The sequence below is a fragment of the Schistocerca cancellata genome, chromosome 3, assembly GCF_023864275.1.
Source record: "Schistocerca cancellata isolate TAMUIC-IGC-003103 chromosome 3, iqSchCanc2.1, whole genome shotgun sequence".
Lineage (NCBI taxonomy): Eukaryota > Metazoa > Arthropoda > Insecta > Orthoptera > Acrididae > Schistocerca > Schistocerca cancellata.
Window position 1 is genome coordinate 577,587,143 of NC_064628.1, and position 22,184 is coordinate 577,609,326.

Sequence of the window (22,184 nt, forward strand, 5' to 3'; positions counted from 1 at the left end):
CGCCGTCTGTGTCTAAACTTTAATGGGGAATACTCACAGCCAGAAGGCTCCGTGTGTTCTAGACTAGTGAAGCAAGCAGGAAACCACGCCACGGAGACGCACTTGTGCTTCCTACAGCCAGCTGAACGAGTTTGAAAGGGGTCAAACTGTGGCCTTCAGAGTGGTGGGATGGGTCTTTCGGAGAACTGCCACACAGTTTGGACGTTCTGCGTCAGTTGCGTAACGATGCTGGTATCAGTGAACACGTCAACATTCTCACACCTGTAGACGAGGTTCTGGATGACAGCATAGCACAAACGCCCGCCGGGATCGTAGTATTGCAAGGGCAGCAGTGGCAGATTGTACAGCTACCACAGCACAGATAAGAGGGCTTGTGAGTCTAAACGTGTCAACACGAGCTGTGTGAACCGGTTATTAGCAGTGGGAATACGGTCACGCAAACCTCTAGCCCGTCTACCACTTACGCAACAGCATCGCTGTTTATGGTTCGACTGCTGCCATTAGAGGATCACTTGTAAGATGGATTGGTTGGTTGTTTGGGGAAGGAGACCAGACAGCGTGGTCATCGGTCTCATCGGATTAGGGAAGGATGGGGAAGGAAGTCGGCCGTGCCCTTTCAGAGGAACCATCCCGGCTTTTGCCTTTAGTGATTTAGGGAAATCACGGAAAACCTAAATGAGGATGGCCGGAAGCGGGATTGAACCGTCGTCCTCCCGAATGCGAGTCCAGTGTCTAACCACTGCGCCACCTCGCTCGGTTTGTAAGATGGAATGGCACACTTTGCTCTTCAGCGAAGAAATCAGATTCTGCCTGCTCGCAAGTGATGGTGTTTGCTTGTACGATGTAGACCAGAGGAACGCTATCTAGTGGAATGCGTTCATCCAAGACACGCTGTCCCCACTGCAGGCCTTATGGTCTGGGATGCTATAAGCTGGAACACTCGTTCACCAATGGTGTTACTGGAGGGGACACGAACCAGCTCTCGGTGCGTGCAGAATGCTGTTAGACCTATTCTTTTGCCGTTCTTGCAACAGGGAAGTTATGTGTTGTTCCAGCAAAATAGTGCCTGCCCACACACTTCCTGTGAAAGTCAATGTACTCTACATGACGTGCACCAACTTCCCTGGGCAGTACCATCTCTGGAGTTGTCTTCAATCGAGTACGTGTGGGATGTGATGGCACTGGAGGTGACTCGTGCGATTCGTCAGTTAACAACTTTTACAGAACTACGTGAACAGGTTGTAAGGTGTCAGGCAAATCCAACACCTTCCATGAAAACCCTGAAATGCTAGCAAATATGTCACATAGCTCCGAATAAATCCTCACATTATATTAACCAAAGTAATACGATCAATGAGTGTCAAATGGAATACCACAGACTAACACACGAACGCCTAAATTCATGTCATACCTTCCCACCGTGAAACAGATGCAGTTCCGAGGGGAGAAACGAGAACATAAACCGAGAGCAGAGCCGTGTAGGCTACAAGGCCCTACGATAAGAGCGGGACAATGGGACACCCACATCGCCGGCCGACTGCCAGGAGGTCCATCCCCTAGCCCATGTTAAAAGATAGAGCCCTCCAGAAGAACAGTATAGATCTTACGATAACACTAAAAGGGCCACACCAGCTGCAAGTTTTAGCGTGAGACTTTTTCGCGTCTCTGTTACGTTGCAAAAGTTAAAAACATTGCCCCACCACGAAACGTATAACGTTTCTCATTGGATAGACACAATTTTTGCAGGCGGAGCTTAAGGTTAACATTGAGACGCCGATTGGCCAGTTGAAAACACAGCCAGATACCTTTTTCTTAAACCAACTTCGGTAAACAGTAGTAAGGATAAGTTCATGAGAGTTGCCACCAAGACAGCGAGGTGTGTGGAGCTGCGCCGCCCACCGCCCCTGACGCTGCCTAACCACCGAATGTAATGAACATACACGATGCCGCAAAAGAGTGCATAAGGCTTCACTCAGAAATGCAGAAGTCTCATCTGTTACATCCCCTTTTTATGTTATACTAGTGTCGATCATCAATTAAACTTTGTGGTATTCACATTTGCTACTTGAAATTAAAGTCTGAAAGTGATGATTTTTCTGTTATATAGTTATTGAGAAGCCACATCAGCCACTGTTATTTATGACAAGTTAAATGAGTAATTAAAGATAATTGAAGGTCACTGTATACCATTTTTAATAGTTTTCTCTTTTATGAAACTTAATTTAAACCTAGATTATAGACGTGATACGGCATAGGTCATCCTTCTATCCATTATAGAACTTGGAAACCCATTCAGGGAATATTCGTTCACATTTTTGTTGAACACAGTTGGTTTTTATCATCCTGTATTAAAATATTTCGTTTTATCAATGCAATTTATAAACAATGTTTTGTGAGTAGAATAAAAATTCCAATGGTAAACTTGACTGATTTTTCGACGTTATTTTACCAGCTAACTAAAAATAGGAAAGCCTTGAACCCCTCCCACTAAATTTAATTTGTATTAACATTCTTTTACAGGGAGTGCAGTGGAGTTGATGCTGAAATCATTAAGTATTTGATTATATCATTGCTAGTCTCACTGAACTCTTCTGAACTCTACATGTCATGTGTGGTTTGGCGTCTCATTACTAGCAACAGGTCCCAGGTTCAAACTAGTCAATTCCCTAAAAAACACGCTCAGAACGTCGTTGCGAGCAGGTGGTAGGGAGACACGACTTAGAACAAACAGACACCACGCAGAATGTTAGAAGGTTGAGCAGGCGTGGCGTAACGTATCCCAGGACAGTATTCGCCCTCTGTAGGATCGAGTGGATACCAGACTCAGTACCTGCATTGCCGCTCGTGAAGGCTACACCATATACTAGTATGGGTATTTCAGCATGGCTTAATACCTGATTCCTCTCACCCATTTGAGATAGTGATCTGTAAATGCAATCATATCATGTAATCCATATTCACTACTGAAACAATAAAGTTTGAGTGAATTGGAAACCTCTAAATGGGTGCACTAAAATTTTTCCTGCAGTCCATAATGCTAAACGGAAAGAGTTCTTTATCTGTTAAGTTACAGTTTGTTTCTCGGGTCACTGATCGCATAAGCAGAATTCTTATAGAGACCTCTTTCTTCAGTAAAAACAAAACAGAAGGCTTTTTCCGGTCATTAAATTGATGCACCAGATTACCTCCAAATTGCGGGCGTCTATAAAATGATGTAAAATGATGTTTAGGTGCTGCAAGTTGCGTACAGGCGGAAGGGAAAGGATTGTTAAAGAATATGTTAGGGGACACGAACGTCATACGCTGCTGAAATAAATGTGAAACCTGCAGCAGCGGAAATCACAAGAACTGTGGCGTTCACACTAATTTTAATAACGTACAAGTAGTGGTGGAGGAAACCAAAGGTTATAGAAGAAAATACCGAGAAAGCGTATTAAATTTCTAAATACTTTAAACGACTTGTAGGGAAGCAGCATACTCACGCCTTATAAAATTCACAGCAGTCTTTCCATTGTGTGCCAGCCTAGTCCGCTATAACTAGCTCTGACGTCATAAATATTGCGCAATACTTTAAAATGAAGTAAATAACCTGAAACGTTAATAGCATGTCAGGAGTAATACAAAATCAATATGTGTTGGACATCAGTTCAATAACTTTAATATCAGTTCAATAACTTTAACCATTTTCGAAATTTGGATGTTTTTCTGTAAAAATCATTGGCGCAACAGAAAAGAGCTAGAAACTTAAAAATTTATATTTAGATTCCTTTTGCATAATAATTTAGTGGAAACAGTATTCTGGATCTCAAAAATTAAAATTTTAGTTGAAATTCATGATTTTCTGGTTTTTGTCTTAGAAATTAAGGAAGCAAGATAGATTAAGTAGGCGAATAAATAAAGCTAGGATGTTTAAATTTAAGTAGAAGGGAGATCCGCTATGATCATAAAAATGTGAGAAGTTTCAACAGAATAACTATAAAACTATAGCTATAGCGTATCTCCAAAGAGCAAGTTCAGAGCTCGTCTACTGCTTGTAGTGTAATTAAATTAATTCTCTCGTCCAAAATATTTGACTTAGCCATGTCAGACTTTTATTATGATTACTTACTTGTGTGCTGATTGCACAATTAAATTGAAAGCTTCATCGGCCATCAGCAAAGGAAGCAATGATTTATTCGATAACGTAAAGTGGTGCATTACTAGCCCAGCCGCTAGTCTGGAGAGCAGATTTGATCAGGCGTTCCCTTAGCCATCCTCACCACGGTTTTATATTTAAGAACGCTGCGCGAGAAAATGGAAGGCCCCAGTTGTCTCCAGACACTGATTAGCGCACCACCTGTGCCGGGAGTCGCGTCGCGTCGGTATCGTTGATATAAACAGCCTCGGATGCAGTAATAAGTTACTCGGGATACGTGTAACCATGAAATCGTTTTCGAGTGAAGTGTTAATTTTGGGATGACGTTAATGATCTATCTTTAGTTTGCGTATGTCGTATTTTCATGTGCCGCCGCAGGACAGACATTCTAACATTATTAGTGTGGCGTTTGATGAACATTATCATCAAATTATGGCGAGCATTCACGTAAACATTTAATTTGAACAGTTATAGTTGCATCAGCGCATTAGCACAGCAGCGACTTAGCAGCATTAGTGGCAGAACAACTGAGAGAAAATTTGGAATACATTTCACATAAATTTTCTCACCATGTTATAGTCTTAGGTGGAGATTTCAGTTTACCAGATGTAGACTGGGACACTCAGATGTTTAGGACAGGTGGTAGGGACAGAGCATCGAGTGACATTATACTGTGTGCACTATCGGAAAATTACCTCGAGCAATTAAACAGAGAACCGACTCGTGGAGATAACATCTTGGACCTACTGATAACAAACAGACCCAAACTTTTCGACTCTGTAAGTGCAGAACAGGGAATCAGTGCTCATAATGCCGTTGCAGCATCTCTGAATATGGAAGTTAATAGGAATATAAGAAAAGGGTGGGAAGGTTTATCTTTTTAGCTAGAGTAATAGTAGGCAGATTTCAGACCACCTAACAGATCAAAACGAAAATTTCTGTTCCGACACTGATAATGTTGAGTGTTTATGGAAAAAGTTCAAGGGACTCGTAAAATGCGTTTTAGACAGGTACGTGCCGAGTAAAATTGTGAGGGACGGGAAAAACTCACCGTGGGTCAGTAACAAAGTTAGGAAACTACTGCGAAAGCAAAGAGAGCTTCACTGCAAGTTTAAACGCATCCAAAACCTCTCAGACAAACAGAAGATAAACGATGTCAAAGTTAGAGTAAGGAGGGCTATGCGTGAACCGTTCAGTGAATTCGAAAGTAAAATTCCATGTATAGACTTGACAGAAAATCCTAGGAAGTTCTGGTCTTACGTTAAATCAGTAAGTGTCTCGAAACAGCATATCCAGACACTCCGGGATGATGATGGCATTGAAACAGAGGATGACAAGCGTAAAGCTGAAATACTAAACACCTTTTTCCAAAGCTGTTTCACAGAGGAAGACCGCACTGCAGTTCCTTCTCTAATTCCTCGCACAAACGAAAAAATGGCTGACATCGAAATAAGTGTCCAAGGAATAGAAAAACAACTGGAATCACTCAACAGAGGAAAGTCCACTGGACCTGACGGGATACCAATTCGATTCTACACAGAATACGCGAAAGAACTTGCCCCCCTTCTAACAGCCGTGTACCGCAAGTCTCTAGAGGAGCGGAAGGTTCCAAATGATTGGAAAAGAGCACAGGTAGTCCCAGTCTTCAAGAAGGGTCGTCGAGCAGATGCGCAAAACTATAGACCTATATCTCTGACATCGATCTGTTGTAGAATTTTAGAACATGTTTTTGGCTCGAGTATCATGTCGTTTTTGGAAACCCAGAATCTACTCTGTAGGAATCAACATGGATTCCGGAAACAGCGATCGTGTGAGACCCAACTCGCTTTATTTGTTCATGAGACCCAGAAAATATTAGCTACAGGCTCCCAGATTGATGCTATTTTCCTTGACTTCCGGAAGGAGTTCGATACAGCTCCGCACTGTCGCCTGAGAAACAAAGTAAGAGCCTACGGAATATCAGACCAGCTGTGTGGCTGGATTGAAGAATTTTTAGCAAACAGAACACAGCATGTTGTTCTCAATGGAGAAACGTCTACAGACGTTAAAGTAACCTCTGGCGTGCCACACGGGAGTGTTATGGGACCATTACTTTTCACAATATATATAAATGACGTAGTAGATCGTGTCGGAAGTTCCATGCGGCTTTTCGCGGATGATGCTGTAGTATACAGAGAAGTTGAAGCATTGCAAAATTGTAGCTAAATGCAGGAAGATCTGCAGCAGATAGGCACTTAGTGCAGGGAGTGGCAACTGACGCTTAACATAGACAAATGTAATGTATTGCGAATACATAGAAAGAAGGATCCTTTATTGTATGATTACATGATAGCAGAACAAACACTCGTGGCAGTTACTTCTGTAAAATATCTGGGAGTATGCGTGCGGAACGATTTGAAGTGGAATGATCATATAAAACTAATTGTTGGTAAGGCGGGTACCAGGTTGAGATTCATTGGGAGAGTCCTTAGAAAATGTAGTCCATCAACAAAGGAGGTGGCTTACAAAACACTCGTTCGACCTATACTTGAGTATTGCTCATCATTGTGGGATCCGTACCAGATCGGGTTGACGGAAGAGATAGAGAAGATCCAAAGAAGAGCGGCGCGTTTCGTCACAGGATTATTTGGTAACCGTGATAGCGTTATGGACATGTTTAGCAAACTCAAGTGGCAGACTCTGCAAGAGAGGCGCTCTGCATCGCGGTGTAGCTTGCTCGCCAGGTTTCAAGAGGGTGCGTTTCTGGATGAGGTATCGAATATATTGCTTCCCCCTACTTATACTTCCCGAGGAGATCACGAATGTAAAATTAGTGAGATTAGAGCGCGCACTGAGGCTTTCAGACAGGCGTTCTTCCCGCAAACCATACGCGACTGGAACAGAAAAGGGAGGTAATGACACTGGCACGCGAAGTGCCCTCCGCCACACACCGTTGGGTGGCTTGCGGAATATAAATGTAGATGTAGACTCTGAACTGCTCTGGTAGTTGGATTGTGTGGATTCTTTTTGGTCTGTGACTTTCAGAATATAGTGTTCATTTTAGAGAGAATGGTTTTTGATTATGAATCCGAGACAATCTCCTAATTCCTCAGAGCTATAAGCTGTAGCTATAAATGTATTTCTCAGATGAAGTGGGCACTAGGAATTCTAATTACAGGCTTCACGTTTTGCTAATCACTTTCTGGTTTCCAATATTGTAGTTAGAGAGCCAGTGTTGAGAACGGCAAACAAGAGCATTAAATAAATAATAGGAACATTTAAAATTATTCCACCCGCCGCCCCACATATGGTGCATCGGCCGGGAAAGAAACTGAGTAAAAGTAAAAGTGATTTTTAAGTATTCGAATTCGAGAGTGAAATGCGACACGCAACTGAGTAATAGAACAGTGATAATGTTACGTGTGCATGTGGACGACGCAATTGGATTAACAACGCATCTGGATTGACGGAGCTGGCACTGAGTCTAGCAGCGCTACCGTCATCGTGAGAAGCTAGTTTCGCCTCACCGCAGTTGTCCGCCGGAGCAACCGGAGCCGCGCCTGCAGTTGCGGGCCACGCAAACACATAGCAGCCGTCGAAGTGCTGTCTGCAGCTCAACGCGCCGCGTCGCGTCAGTGATCCTGGTACGCCGCGCCGGCAACGCCATACATCGTGCAGAAGGAACTAAGTTAAGTGAAAAGCTGTTAAAATTTTTACTAACCTGCACTAAAAGACAGTCGGCGATGGAACCGCCAGAAGAAACTGAGGTTAAACTTAAATCAGAACCTATGTCTGTTGAGGGAACTGTAAATCCAGACAACGGTTCAAGTGTAAATATGCATGAAAATAGTAATGTTAAAGTGAAATATGAAGTATTGTCTCCTGACAGTAGTGTGAAAAGGGGCAATGATTCAATAATAGAGACCCCTGTAGTAAAGCAGAAATCAGAAATTGTTAATTTATTGGATGATAGTTTATCTGATGAGTTAAAAACGAAACAGTCATCAGAGGTGGTAGAGTTTAAAAAGGATAAGTTAGATATGACTGATCAATCAGATGTTTCATTTAGTTTTGATGATTCTGGTATTGGAGCTAGTTTTTCGTCACCTGAGTGTGATAAAAAAACCAGCTAGTGAGCAACCCAAAGATACTGGGGCTATTGATTTAAATGTTATATTACAAGCAATAGCTATCAGTAATGCTAAAATGACACCTGAATTAAAGTCTGAAATAACTGAAGTCAAAAGCAGTAATGCTGAATTAGAATATGAGATTGTGGCCAGCCAAACTAATTTTAATAAACGATTGGAGGTAATGGACAATATCTTCAAGGCTGGTTGCAATAAGTTGAAAGAGGATCTGGACAGTTGGAATTATAAAATCGATTACAATCATGAGGATATTAAGAAAAAGGTTGCTCAACAATTTTCTGAAATGTATAAAACAGTAAAATCCGAAATTGCTGAGGTTCGCAAAGACTTCCAAATGGAAGATGCGAAGCTGGAACACAAGTTAACAGAAAAGATCGAGGCGGAATCTGAACTGTGCTCAGATAGGTTTAACGATGTTAATATAAAAGTAAACATATGTCAAGCAGAAGTAGATGCAATCAAAACTGATACTACTCACATTGTGCAAAGAGTAGATAATGTTGAAATGAGAGTAGAAAATATTAGTACTAACATTGCTAACATTGGGAGTAAAGTAACTTCCGTAACTTCTGGTAATGGTAGTATACAACCAGTTGTGGCTGCAAACGCCGCATTTATCGGATGTCGGCAGTTCTTGCAGTTCGATCCAGATAAAAATATCCACCCGCTAGATTTCTGGAACGATTTTGAAGATGTGATTCCACCAACTTGGTCTGAACGAGAGGAAATCTCATTTATTAGAAGCCATTTAGCAGGTGACGCCATGCGTTGGTCAGCTGATGTTATGTTGAAGTGTAAAACATTAGCGGAATTTGAAACAGCTTTCATCAATGAGTATTGGTCTAGCAATAAGCAAAATGAAGTGCTGAGAGAATTTTGGAGTGGAAAACGCTTCAATGCAGGCACTTAATCTATTAAAGAGTTTGCTAGGTCATGGATTTCACGTTTGTCACATTTGCGGAAAAGCTGAAACCTGAAATGATAATACTAGGTCTTGAAGCCAATCTGCCATGGTATTGGCAAACAGGAATTATATCTGCCCCTAGAGACAATCTTGATCGTTTCATTGAGTATTTGGAACGTGTGGAGCGTGTTGCTGCAAATGAGGAGCAAGCACGTAATAACAGAAATGGTAATAACACTGGTAGTAATTTTAAGAAAGAGCAGAATGGCAATGTAAACATCAGAACAGTAGGTATCCGCCATCCTAAGAGAGGTAGGAATTGGAGAAATAATTATCAGAACCAACAGCGGCATCCAAATGATAGTAATTTTGTTCCAAACAAAATTATGCAGGTAAACAACAGTGCGGAAAGCAATGCTGTGCCAGTTAACTATAATGGAAATAAAGGAAACAGTAGTAGGCCGAGGCAGGAAAACTAGTTCCCGTCTATGAGGACACTGGCGCTCACCAGGCGGTTACTTTTCCTAAACCAGTAATTACAGTAATTGGTAAGACAGATCAGAATACTCAGACTGAACATCTGGATGAGGCGTCGGTAGCATCTAAGGATACAGAAGAAATATTAGATCACTCACAGTATTTAATAGATACCATGTTAGAGACGCTTTCTAAGTGGGGAGAGAAAGAGAAGGCGCAGCAGTGTAACGGTAGGGAAGAGCTACAAAATACTGAATTGTCAGGTGAAGAAGCAGAAGAAATTCATGCTTATATTTACAACAAGGATGATGTGCTATTATCTAAAGTGCCTGTGCGGGCTGTTGATACTGTACTAATAGATTTAGGACAGGAGGTAAGTGAGAATGTAGAGGATAGCCTGTTGTGGGTCGATGAACCCAGTAGCTGTGACCAGTTGTCAGTTGAGAAGGAACTCGACGATAATAGTGAAAGTGGTTAAGCTGTAACTAGTGTTATGCCCGGTCTGGAGGCGCAGAATCGCTCAGACTACAGTAAGTTGGGTCATGTTCAGCAAACTAAATGTAATGAAGTCGTGCGGTGTTTCGATTTAAAATTAATAGACCGACTGGAAAAGGCAGCTGAAAATGTAATTCAGGAAACCCCTACACACTTTGACCTAAATGTAATGAAGACAGGTGTCGATCACTTTAGTTGGAGACAAATCCAAAAGGAACTATTGGATGAGTTTGAGGAACCACCTGTACAACTAGAATAAGCCACCCTATAATAATAGTGAATATATTGGGTATCAATGTACGTTGTCTCTTAGACAGTGGAAGTGAGGTGAGTGCGATACCTCAGTCCTGCTTTGATGCATTACCTAGTAAAGACAAGCTTACCGTAATGAGGATATCAGGACTAAGAATAATTGGTGCTACTGGCAAGGTGTCAAAAACGGTAAAACAAGAAGCTTTGCTGCCCTTTAACATTAATGGTAATTTAATTGATCATCCATGCTTATTTTTAAATAATCTCAGTATTGAGGTTTTAATTGGCATGGATTTCTTGTCAAAATATCAGAGTGTTGTTGAGTTTGAAAGAAGTCAGTTAAAAATGGTCTTGCCGATAACCGGAGTAATTACGGTACCTTTTATTGATAAACATGTAGTAACTAATGATGAAACTTGGAAGCTGCCTATACGAGTTCTGAAAAATAGTAGATATTGGGACGAAGGTGTTAATCTTAGTAAAAGTAAGCTAAACACAGAAGAAGAAGAAGCATTTATTTTGGACAAGATATAAGCTAAATTGCATGAAATCGATAAAATTTCAGCTAATCAGAAGGAAGAACTGAGACAGGTTTTAAAAAGGCATCATAAGGTATTTTCAATTCGACCTGGCGTGGTCAAAGGTTATGAATGTCAATTAAAGGTGAAACCTGGCCAAGTGTTTTTCAGGAAGCCATACCAAATACATGTAGCTAGGAAGGAGACGGTTCGGAAAGAGATACAGAGAATGCTAGAGTGGGGTGTGATTGAAAAAGCGGTCAGTGAGTACAATAATCCTCTTGTTGTTGTACCAAAAAGAGACGGGAGTGTCGGATTGGTCTTGGACGCTCGTTGGTTGAATGAAATAGTGGTTAGGGAAAGTGATAGACCGCAGAACATGGACGAGTTATTGCAAAAGTTCTGGGGAGTAAAATTCTTAACTTCGTTGGACATAACGTGTGGATATTGGAATTTGCCACTGGCGGAAAGTTCAAGGAAGTAAACAGCTTTCTTGTATGAAGGAGTTTGTTACCAATATCGTGTGGTACCTTTCGGACTTAATATCTCTGTTTGTGCCTTCGTACGTGTGATGTGCCATGTTTTAGACCAGCCTTAATTAATAAAATCACAGTCTACGTAGATGATCTGTTAATAGCAACTCCTACCTGGGAAGAACACATAGTTTTATTAGAGGAAGTGTTAGAGGCTATTGAGAGAGGTGGCATGAAACTAAAGATTGATAAGACAGAGTGCGTTAAAGAGGAAATAGGTTTCTTGGGATATATGATAAATGGAAAAGGTATTCTGCCTGACCCAGGCAAGCTAGCAGTCATTGAAAAATTTGAGCCTCCCAGAAACAAGAAGCAGTTGAGAACGATGTTCGGTCTTTTCGGCTTCTATAGGCGTTTTGTTAGTGGTCAGGCTTTTAATGCACCCTGTCTTCACCTCCTGCTGAAAAATAATACCCCTTGTGTTTGGACAGCAGAATGCCAACAGGCGCTCGAGGTGCTTAAACAATCTTTAATTAATAGTCCTATTTTACATCATCCTGATTTTGAAAAACCATTCTGTATGTCTGTTGATGCTAGTGGCTATGGTATAGCTGTAGAGATATTCCAAGTAGAAATAGAGAACGAACAACAAATGAACAAGACTATAGCTTTCGCAAGTCGATCTTTACAGGCAGTAGAGAGAAATTATGGCATCTCAGAACTGGAAGCATTGGCAATTGTATTTGGGGTACAGAAATTTGAGCAGTATCTATTAGGTCACAAGATAATTGTTTAGAGTGACCATAAGGCGTTGAGCTTTTTAAAGACCTGTAAGTTGAGAAATGCTCGTTTGGTCAGATGGTCATTGTATCTCCAGCAGTTTGACCTTGAGGTTAGATATATTCAAGGGAAAGATAATTTGGTAGCTGATGGGTTATCTAGAAGTGCGGAGCTCTGTGATGACGCGGGAATTACAGCAACAGACCTAAGTGAAGTACAAATGTTTGCGTTGCACGAAGTAAAGGAAGAAAGTGCATTGAAGAGGGTGATTAAGAACTTGAGACGTGAGCAGAATGCAGATGACCGGCTGAAATTAGTAAAGAGCTATTTGGGAGATGCGAACTATCCTAAGGTTTCGCAATACTATTGTCTGCATAAAGGTATTCTGTTTAGGAGGAAAAAGGTAGGTGTTTCTGAGTGGAAGCTGTGCTTTCCCTCACAACATGTAGACTTACTAATCGACTATGTACACCTGAGGTATGGGCACTATGGTGCAAAGAAGTGCATTGCAAAATTAAAAGAGAAAGTTGTGTTTGACAACATATACCGCCGTGTTGCCAAGCGTCTAGCATCTTGTGTAGTGTGCCAGAAAGTCCGTGCTGCTAACACCAGAATACAAGAGGATATGCATTCAGTAGAGCCAACTGAAACCCTAGAATTACTGGCTTGTGATTTGTTTGGCCCTCTTCCTGCTTCGGGAGGTGGGTGCACCCATGTTTTTGTTGTTGTGGATGGATTTAGTAAATATGTTAAGCTATACCCAATTAAAAGAGCAAATGCAAAAGTGTTGGTAGAAAAGTTGGAAAAAGATTTCTTCATGAACGTTGGCGTTCCGAAGAGTTTGCTGTCAGACAATGGGCCTCAATTTACTTCTGATAGATTTAAAGAACGTCTGGATAAGGCCGGAGTGAAACATCTGAAAATATCTGCGTATTTTCCCCAAGAAAATATGAGAGAATTGAATAGGCTTTGTAGGACTTATTGTGCTCGGAAACACTCAAGTTGGGCAGAGCACATGAAGTATTTTGAGAATGTAATTAACAACTTAAGGCATGATGCAACTGGTTTTGCACCTTGCGAATTGATGTTTGACCGAGAACCGCACAGTGTGATTGCAGATATGGTAGAATTCCCTATTCTAACGCAAATATCCACAGACGAAAAGAAGTTAAGGGCTAGGGCAAATATAAGGAAAAGAACATTAGAAAGAAAGAAGCGTCATGACGCAAAAGCTGTACCCACCAGTTTTGAAAGAGGTCAGTTAGTCCTTGTCAAAACCAAGGAAAAATCGAAGAAAATGAATGCAGAAACAAAGAAATTCATGTTCGTATACCAAGGACCTTTCAGGATCATAGGAAAACCACATGCAAATGCATATAGGCTACAGTACCCTAAGAGTAAAAAGCTATTCGGTCTCAGGAACGTGATCGACCTAAAGAAGTTCATAGGTAGTAAATGAATTCTGTAGGGAGGAGGTTGTTCTGTAACCTATACACAGTGTGGTAGCTGTGCAGTGCCAGCTGTGTGAGATCTTCTTTCCCATTTCAGATTTCACTCTCTCTTCATCTTTTCTATCCACCTAAAATTTCGACCTCTTCTTTCCAACACATTAAATTTTCCGTTATGGTTATCAAGCCAATAATAAACTAGTGAATTCTGTAGGGAGGAGATTTTTCTGTAACCTCTACACAGTGTGGCAGCTGTGCAGTCCCAGCTGTGTGAGTTTTGACTCCTTTGCAATACAAAAATTTTCCGTCATGGCTATCAAGCCATGAGTTCTGTAACCATTCAATCCACCGATTAGTGAAGAAAATACCTAATGTGACAAACCTAACAGTGACGTAAACAATAGAGAAGTATGATGTAATTAAGATACAAAGGTATTTGAGTAACAAGTACGTATAGAACCCTGGTAGTATTATAAGTACAAAGTTGTTGTTTTATTGGAAATGATCCACCAACAGTAATTTAAATTCGTGTACAAGCAGTATCTGAAGTGGCAGTGAAACCTATTGTATGCTGTAGAGCTAACTAATTGATAGTAAAAGAGATTGCTTAGTGTTACGAAAAATATGCAGATAAGTTGTAAGAATGAACTCACCTTGTGTAGCAAGGAATGGCAGTGTAATAGAATTGAACAGTGTTTGTGGTTGAGACGTGAAGGACACGTCCTTGAAATATTTATAAGGTTGGAGCTGGCCGCGATTTGGTGTAGTGTGTGACAGGACACACCTACACGTATTGAGGTTATGAGTTGGAGGCGTGAATGCGACCATAGGTACCCTTATGTCAAATGAGACAGAGCAGCTCATGATGTCCTATAGGTTTAAGGAATTTAGCATTACGCTCGGCCATAATTACTTAATGCACTTTAGTGGTAGGTCGAGAGAGACTACCTGTGGTTTCAGCATCCAATCAAGTGGAAATGGATTGCAACGTGAGCAAACTGATCAGCTGCAATACACTATAGATATGAAATAAATGTGCTATCCTATGCGTTAAATGTTAATAGAGTGAGTGTTAAATAAATACATACACTAGCAACATAATTGAGTAACTTAATGGCAGACGTTAAACATTATTTATAGCTCAGCATAAATATACTTCGATGAAGTAAGTACATAATTGCAGATGTGGAACTGACACAGCAGCAGAGGACCAATAAGTGGATTTAGTAGTCAACTAAACGTAGTGTGTTTTGAACACTCAGAACTGTACTATTACCTCAAATTACTCACATGTACAAAGAGGCTGAGAAGACAACTGCTAATCAAATACACTCATACTATCTCTAAGAATAAGGTAATCGAAGATGAGTCAGTTAAGTAAATAAAATTCAGATTTATCAGGAATGTACCGAGCATTGGTTCAGTGTTCCAGCCCAGAAATAATAAATTGAGATTAAATAGGATTTATGATTGTATGCCTTGAGCATAAATTTTCTCTAGTACGTGACTAACGGCGTTTTGAGCCATTTGTTTACCGAATTTATTACAGTCAAGTAAAATTGAAAAAGTTCTGTTAACTTTGTTCCAGTAACATATTGAAAGATAAAAAGTGTATATCCCCATTTCATTGTGACCCACCCTTAGATATTAAGTGAACAGTCTGAGACACACTTTTTGTTTGTTCTACAGGACAAACCAGATAATGGCAGCCTGGTAGCTGCGTGAAAGCGTGGAGTGACTTGGACACAACTCACAGTTAACACTCCCCTTTCCCCATGTAATTTAGAGTGAACGTGAAGGACGCACACCATAGCAACTTCCCCTCCTCTACCCTTGGGAATGGAAGTGTAGAACGCCAGCCAAAGCGGCTACAACCATGTGTGTAAAAATGAAATTGTCATGATTTGTGAAATTTTCTTTCAGGTTTAGAAAAGACTGCTAAGATATAATTATCTGTTTATGTATCATGAATAACTGTGTTATTTTCTTTGAATTTGTGTATGTAAAAATATTTACAGACAATTAATGGATTTAAGATTTTCATCATTTTACATATTTTATGTGTTTGTCTGTCTAAGGCAATATGTATGCCAAAGTGTTTCATTGATTTTGCTTAAATATTGAGTGATAATGTTGCTTAAGAGGCAGTGAACATGCCAGCAATTTAAATAATTGAAGTAGGTAATAAGTTTTCTTTAAATATTTCTATATGTTTACATTTCAATTTTAATTTTCATAGGGAGTTAAGCTGTACTCTGGTTTCCATTTTTGCAATTATTTTTTTTTCCCTTTACATTAAAAAAAATAAGTAGATGGTGATGTATGGAAGCAGCATACTCACGCCTTATAAAATTCACATCAGTCTTTCCATTGTGTGTCAGCCTAGTCCGCTGTAACTAGCTCTGACGTCATAAATATTGCGCAATACTTTAAAATGTAGTAAATAACCTGAAACGTTTCTAGCATGTCAGGAGTAATACAAAATCAATATGTGTTAGACATCAGTTCAATAACTTTAATATCAGTTCAATAACTTTAACCATTTTCGAAATTTGGATGTTTTTCTGTAAAAATCATTGGCGCAACAGAAAAGAGCTAGAAACTTAAAAATTTATATTTAGATTCCTTTTGCATAATAATTTAGTAGAAACAGTATTCTGGATCTCACAAATTAAAATTTTAGTTGAAATTCATGATTTTCTGGTTTTTGTCTTAGAAATTAAGGAAGCAAGATAGATTAAGTAGGCGAATAAATAAATCTAGGCTGTTTAAATTTAAGTAGAAGGGAGATCCGCTATAATCATAAAAATGTGAGAAGTTTCAACAGAATAACTATAAAACTATAGCTATAGCGTATCTCCAAAGAGCAAGTTCAGAGCTCGTCTACTGCTTGTAGTGTAATTAAATTAATTCTCTCGTCCAAAATATTTGACTTAGCCATGTCAGACTTTTATTATGATTACTTACTTGTGTGCTGATTGCACAATTAAATTGAAAGCTTCATCGGCCATCAGCAAAGGAAGCAATGATTTATTCGATAACTTAAAGTGGTGCATTACTAGCCCAGCGGCTAGTCGGGCGAGCAGATTTGATCAGGCGTTCCCTTAGCCGTCCGCACCGCGGCTTTATATGTAAGAACGCTGCGCGAGAGAAGAAGGCCCCAGTTGTCTCCAGACGCTGATTAGCGCACCACCTGTGCCGGGAGTCACGTCGGTATCTTTGATATAAACAGCCTCGGATGCAGTAATAAGTTACTCGGGATACGTGTAACCTTTAAATCGTTTTCGAGTGAAGTGTTAATTTTGGGATGACGTTAATGATCTATCTTTAGTTTGCGTATGTCGTATTTTCATGTGCCGCTGCAGGAAGGACATTCTACCATTATTAGTGTGGCGTTTGATGAACATTATCATCAAATTATGGCGAGCATTCACTTAAACATTTAATTTGAACAGTTATAGTTGCATCAGCGCATTAGACTCTGAACTGCTCTGGTAGTTGGTTTGTGTGGATCCTTTTTTGGTCTGTGACTTTCAGAATATAGTGAACATTTTAGAGAGACTGGTTTTTGATTATGAATCCCAGAGAATCTCCTAATTCCTCAGAGCTATAAGCTGTAGCTATAAATGTATTTCTCAGATGAAGTGGGCACTAGGAATTCTAATTACAGGCTTCACGTTTTGCTAATCACTTTCTGGTTACCAATATTCTAGTTAGAGAGCCAGTGTTGAGAACGGCAAACAACAGCATTAAATAAATAATAGGAACATTTGAACCTGCGACCATAGCAGCAGTGCGGTTCCTGACCAAGTGCCTAGAACTACTCGGTCATAGCAGCCGGCTAAATTTCTAAGAACTAATGTAACTTCAATAGATAGGACAGCTACAGGTTGCAGGCTCCGTGGATACTGTAATGATACTTGAATTACGTAACCATTACGGCAGCTCACCTGAACCTCTCGATACCAGCAATATTCTACTGTGTTTCTGTAAAGTAGTAAACATGTTTCTGAGACAACATTCAGATTTGATTTCATTAATGTAGAGGTACTTTGGTACATCGATATGTTTATGTTGCAATGATATTATTCTTATGTGTATTCTTTCTTTTGTCACAATGATCGTTGGCATACTTGTAACTCTGATTTTTGGGCGCGTAAGCGGTTATTAGTTGTTAGAGCGTCGGATCTTGAAAAAGTCATGTCATGTTGAAAATACACATATTGTTGTCAGCTTATAAAATGTGAACTTTAACAGTGAGGAAGATGTTTTCAAGTATGTTTTGTATTGTGAAGTGATGTTTTTGTGTGTTACGTGATATTGCAACAAAAGCAATAAAAAGGAAGTGTAACCTGAATTCGGAGTGCTGATTATTTTTTTACATCACCATTGTGCTAATTTTCAAAGGTTTAATCTTCAAGAATGGTTTGTGAAACACATCTATAAAACTTTGGAATATAGCAGAATAAAACCTAGGCCTCTTTGCATCCGAGCTTGGATTCATCACCACCTAGATTTTCGACGATTGAGCCATGATTTTACAACGAGACCAGCGTGGGAAACACGAAAAGATGAGTGCCTAGTTTATTTATTATTACATGAAACGACTTTATTAACTGTGCTCTAATGACACCTGCCACACAATAACTTTGTTGTTGCCCGAAAATGCAGTATTTAGCAGCGTGAGCAACACCACAATCATTGTTAAATTTTGATCTTTGTTGTGGTAGGGTTGTTAGAATACCCATCATCAAGAAACCGAATACGCCGCTGCGGTGTGCGGGAAACACAAACAACGTCCAGGAAGCCATCTCTGAGGACAATAATATTGTTTGGTAAACAGTACCCCTCTCTTGTTCTGTCCGTTCCACTTCTGTCCAGTAACGGTGGTCCCCCAGTAGCAGCAGGAAGAATTTTAACCAATAATTTTCCTCTGGCATAAGTGTGGGAAAAATCCATTTACATCCGATGACAATGGTATACCAAAATAAGTCACAATAATTTCAGTTAGTATCCTTATTTCTTAAACATTAGCTCTTCAATACTTCCCTTACTAGCCAATGAAGATGGCCCACCAACGACAGCAGCAGGTGTTTTAAAATATAATCCCACTTTTCGGGCATAAGCGCGGGAAAGCTCCTACTGTGTAAGAGATCGCGACACTGGTCTCTGACAGTCTTCAATCAATCGCGAATACCACAAGGTCCTGAATCAGAGAGGTCGAAACGTCGACTGTACAGTAGATATACGATGGAACCTAACAACCCAGAAGTTTTTACCTTCAGTGATGACGAATGGCTCTGAGCACTATGGGAGTTAACATCTGTGGTCATCAGCCCCCTAGAACTTAGAACTACTTAAACCTAACTAACCTAAGGACATCACACACATCCATGCCCGAGGCAGGATTCGAACCTGCGACCGTAGCAGTCTCGCGGTTCCGGACTGAGCGCCTACAACCGCTAGACCACCGCGGCCGGCCAGTGACGACGACCACCGAAGTCTGCATACTTACAATGACTTGACCTTTTCATCTTCCATAAACGGAGAACAGTTATCATTATTGTTGAAATTTGTTAGCAAATTTTAATCTTACTATGAGGTACTCACCTGTCACCAATGTAAAAGAGAATAACTCCAATGGCGGTGGAAACGAAGAGGCTCACGGAATACACAGTATTTGGGTACAGTTCCTTATCGCACACCCAGTCCTCCTGGGAAGCGGCAGTAAGGAACAGCCACGTGGTGTCGTACTCCCAGCCATACAAGCAGGGTGTAGTTTCGTTCTCTTCCCCTTGGGTCTTCATCAGGCATCGACTGTACTCTCCGTCTTGTCTGTGGAAGTTAATATATTTTAAAAGGACCTCTGATATGAGGGTATGCTTATTTGTTGATAACACATGTTGGGTAGCCTATTGTCCAGTGTGGCAACCGACTCCAAACGATCAACCATTGTTCTATTTATAATGCCAGAAAAGACGCCAGACTATGAAAAAAACCGACTGATAACAGATCAAAGAAATAAAACTGTCCAAAAATAGTTCTTCTCAATGTCTGACAAATGAAAGTATATCAGTTTTTATGCCGATCTCAGGGAAAATACAAAATGATGAATGCAGTTTCAGACACGAAATGTCAATTCTCTTATTACTTACTTCTCGAAAATATTTTTAAGTTACTAAGAACGACAGCACTGTGTCCCATAAAATATCTTTATGTAATAATGTGAAGCTACAATTAAATTAATGAATTGCTTTAATTAACCTCATGAAAAGCGATATAATTATAGAGTTAGCGTAATTCATAGCTCTACCCCCCAGAAAGACCAAAATCTCGCCCTTAGTGTCCCATCGTGTAAGTGATTCGTACCACACACTGTTGATCACAAACGGACTTTATCTACATTTTGTGTGATACACGACTAGAATATGAGGAATACCACAAAAATGTGGAGATATAATGGATAATAGACTAAATCATCGACTCCACGGAGTGATAAATCACTTTGTGGATTCACAAGAAAAAACTAATTGTATGACTATTGCAGGCCGGCCGCTGTGGCCGAGCGGTTCTAGGGCCTTCAATCCGGAACCGCGCTGCTGCTACGGTCGCAGGTTCGAATCATGCTTTGGGCATGGATGTGTGTGATGTCCTTAGGTTAGTTAGGTTTAAGTAGTTCCAAGTTCTAGGGGACTGATGACCTCAGATGTTAAGTCCCATAGTGCTCAGAGCCATGTGAATCATTTGCCATGAAGGATTACAGAAACAAAAACGTTTTTTTCTTGCCATTGCCTTAACTAAGGCTCTGTAACATTCCAAGAAGGTCGTCTCAAGCTACCTCTTCTTTCATCTTTTACGTTCTGAGTTGTCAATCTCAGCCACGACTATGTCAATGACGGAAAGTTTCCTGAACCAACGCCATATCTACATAGTTGTAAAGTGCTCTCTTTCTAAAACGGTAGCTGATTTCGTAATCAGTTCCAATTTTGCTGAAAATGCTGTATCTTATTAGTTCCTTTCTGTAGTACAGGGTGGTCATAATTAAAATTTCGCTACTTGAATGAGCCCAAAGAAAAAAATGAGTGACCATAGGATAACGAAACGTTGTGGAAAAATTTGTAAGGACAGAGAAATAACGAATACATCACTGAAAGAAACTCATTATAATTTTCGCATGAGAGGGTTTAAATTTGATGATCTTGATAATTTTGTTCTGCTGCTGTTCGAATGAGCTATGCCAATGGATAAATTAGGTTTCCTCTTGCTATTATTTACAGTATGTATCTACGTAAACTAACATGGAAATTCGGGGTGATCTAGAGTGTTTTTCACTTGTTAACTTCGATTTCGAACACAATTCGTAAATCCTTCTGGAAACCTCGATCCAGTGGGAGCAGGAATGGTAGCCTGCTTTACGAATACAAAGCAACAACGTACAAAGAACGTCGCTGCAAAGATTCGAAAGAAACATCAGTACCATGGAATTGGATTATTTTTATCATTTAGAAAACGAGAAGGATACATTACCAAACCAATCGAAAGGCCTTAAAAGTATGGATCTCATGGTGAATAACGTATGAAGAGGTAGATTAGCACATTGCCAAAATATGCAGTTTAGTGTCTGTGATAATGAACGTAATTTTCAAGTTCTTGTCTTCTGACTCCTCAAATGAATAACTATTTGATTGCGTTTATTCTTGCTTCTCTCTCCAAGAACGTACTTATGCATTCTCGTAGTAGGGTGGGGCAAGACTGTATTCCAATTACTTTTCATTCTATTGAAATATCCTTTCCCTGCAAACTGTCACAGTGATTTATTTGTTTGTATTTTGGGAAAACTGTAATCGTAATGGAAAATTATACACCTCAATGTTTCATATGCCGTATGCTGTAAGAGCGGAAACTGATATTACTACCTCTGCTACCCTGAACTGAAATTGTATACCACCATTGTTAACAGCCACTTTCGGGAAGGACAGCTTAAAAAGGATAATTGAACGCTTTACGTAAACACTGCTGGAAAAACATAGTACATCTGGAAAGAAGACGTCGATTTTGGTTCGATGGCGGCCTATGCTACCTGGGGGTAGAAGATGTAATGATTATGGTTTCAACGTCGTCCGTCCGCCAACAGATAGCGTAGGGGCACACCTGCCAGAGTGCCAGCTGTGTCTATCCGTTAATAGGGAATGCTCACAGCCAGAAGGCTCCGTGTGGTGCAAACGTGTTGAAACCTTGCCATAGACACGCACTCGTGCTTTCCACAGCCAACCGAACGAGTCTGAAAGCCTTTAGAGTGGTGGGGTGATTCATTCGGAAAATTATCACCAAGTTGAAGGGGGCTGCGTCAGTTACAGGTATCAGTGATCACATGAATATTCTCGCAGCCTAAGAAGAGCACAGACTCACGGCTGGATCGTCGTATTGTAAGGGCACCAGTGGCATATCGTACAGCTACCACAGCGCAGGTAAGAAGGCTTGTGAGTCCAAACGTCTGAACCCCAAGTGTTGCAAGCCGGTTATAATCAGTGGGACTACGGGCACGCAGACCTCTGGCCCGTCTTCCACTCAG

At 40.4% G+C, this 22,184-nt stretch overlaps 1 protein-coding gene across 2 annotated transcripts in view; it reads right to left on the reverse strand.

Annotated features, from left to right (window-relative positions):
• The window catches only part of LOC126176819 (solute carrier family 22 member 7-like), a 147,420-nt gene that overhangs the window by 111,273 nt on the left and 13,963 nt on the right, over positions 1-22,184 (reverse strand). For both annotated transcript variants that reach the window (XM_049924002.1, XM_049924001.1), the window contains exon 3: positions 19,223-19,447. In XM_049924002.1, coding sequence (XP_049779959.1) covers positions 19,223-19,447 — 225 coding nt within the window. The remainder of the gene's footprint in view (positions 1-19,222; positions 19,448-22,184) is intronic.